Here is a 1,160-nt window from a genome sequence, read left to right as displayed (position 1 = left end):
TATTCATGTGCACACGCGCACAGACATCGACGAGTGCGATGGCTTCGACCGCGCCACTGTGGCGTCCTGCACAAACAGCAAGGGCTCCTACGCCGTCATTTGCAAGCCCGGCTTCCATGACTACGACACCAACAGCAAGACCTGCACGGTGGCGCCATCTCCCCCGCCGCCGCCCAGCCCTTCCCCTCCCCCCTCACCGCCTCCTCCTCCTCCCCCATCGCCGCCGCCCCCGAGCCCTCCTCCGCCCAGCCCGGTTGCTGCTGCTTCATCCCCGCATGCTCCTCCCCCTTCAACAACATGTGAGAGGATTGATTCGTTATCCGCTGTATGTGATAATGGGCAACTGGTATCCACTTCAATCATGCATCCCCACCGGAAATTCATAGCCAATTCACGCACCCCCAATGAAGTTTGCCCTTTTATTTCCCACTATCTTTCCGTTGACAGTTTCGTTCCGTGTGTTTGGTGGGTTCGTCTGCATGACTGTGCCCCCGTCCGGCGGACCTATGTACTGGGGTGGGTGTTTCAGTGGTGCGTCAGCCTGGCAGAACTTCATGGTTGAGGGTAAGTAAATAACAACAGGCACTTGGCGACAGTCAATATACGGTAGCAGAGCTGGATGGTCAATCAAGAGTGCATGCAAACATTGCATACACGGAAAACGGAGGCCCTCGCCCTCCGTCGTCCGTCCCGGAGTCCGGAAAGGAATGGAGGGGGCGCACGCTTGCACCCACGCACGCACACACATGGACGATTGGCAGGTCACAACCCCATATATATGCAATCCACCGCCACGCACGCACGCACCCATCCAGCCAAGCAATCGCACGCACGAGGCCGTGACCCAGCCAACCCGCGCGCGCCGCCCTGGCTCCCGACTCATCCTGCCGCACGCTACTGCTGCCGCTTGCAGACACGGACACCCCAAACCAGTATGTGATCAAGCTGGCTGCGGATCCAACCTTGTCGCTGAATTACAGCGGCAACCTCGACGACGGCCCCGCCAAGGTGGTCCTTTCCAGTGACGCTGCTTCGATGAGGGCCTGGACTATGACCAGCAGGTGAGCAGCAATAAAACGAAATGCTGATAGTTGCTTTGCATATGGGCGGTAGCTGGCTATTAACGGGCGGGAACTCCTAGATAGGGCCGGAGGAAGGGC

The 1,160-nt window shown here is 58.9% G+C and overlaps 1 protein-coding gene across 3 annotated transcripts in view; it reads left to right on the top strand.

Moving 5' to 3' along the window:
- Window positions 1-1,146, top strand: part of CHLRE_09g406432v5 (uncharacterized protein) — a 3,116-nt gene extending 1,970 nt beyond the window's left edge. For all 3 annotated transcript variants that reach the window (XM_043066176.1, XM_043066175.1, XM_043066177.1), the window contains 3 exons: window positions 24-299; window positions 448-564; window positions 914-1,146. In XM_043066176.1, coding sequence (XP_042921473.1) covers window positions 24-299; window positions 448-564; window positions 914-1,065 — 545 coding nt within the window. In that variant the 3' untranslated portion in view covers window positions 1,066-1,146. The remainder of the gene's footprint in view (window positions 1-23; window positions 300-447; window positions 565-913) is intronic.
- Window positions 1,147-1,160: the final 14 nt, after the last annotated feature.

The sequence above is a fragment of the Chlamydomonas reinhardtii genome, chromosome 9 (genome assembly GCF_000002595.2).
Source record: "Chlamydomonas reinhardtii strain CC-503 cw92 mt+ chromosome 9, whole genome shotgun sequence".
Classification (NCBI taxonomy): Eukaryota; Viridiplantae; Chlorophyta; class Chlorophyceae; order Chlamydomonadales; family Chlamydomonadaceae; genus Chlamydomonas; species Chlamydomonas reinhardtii.
This window is presented reverse-complemented; position numbering and strand designations above follow the sequence as displayed.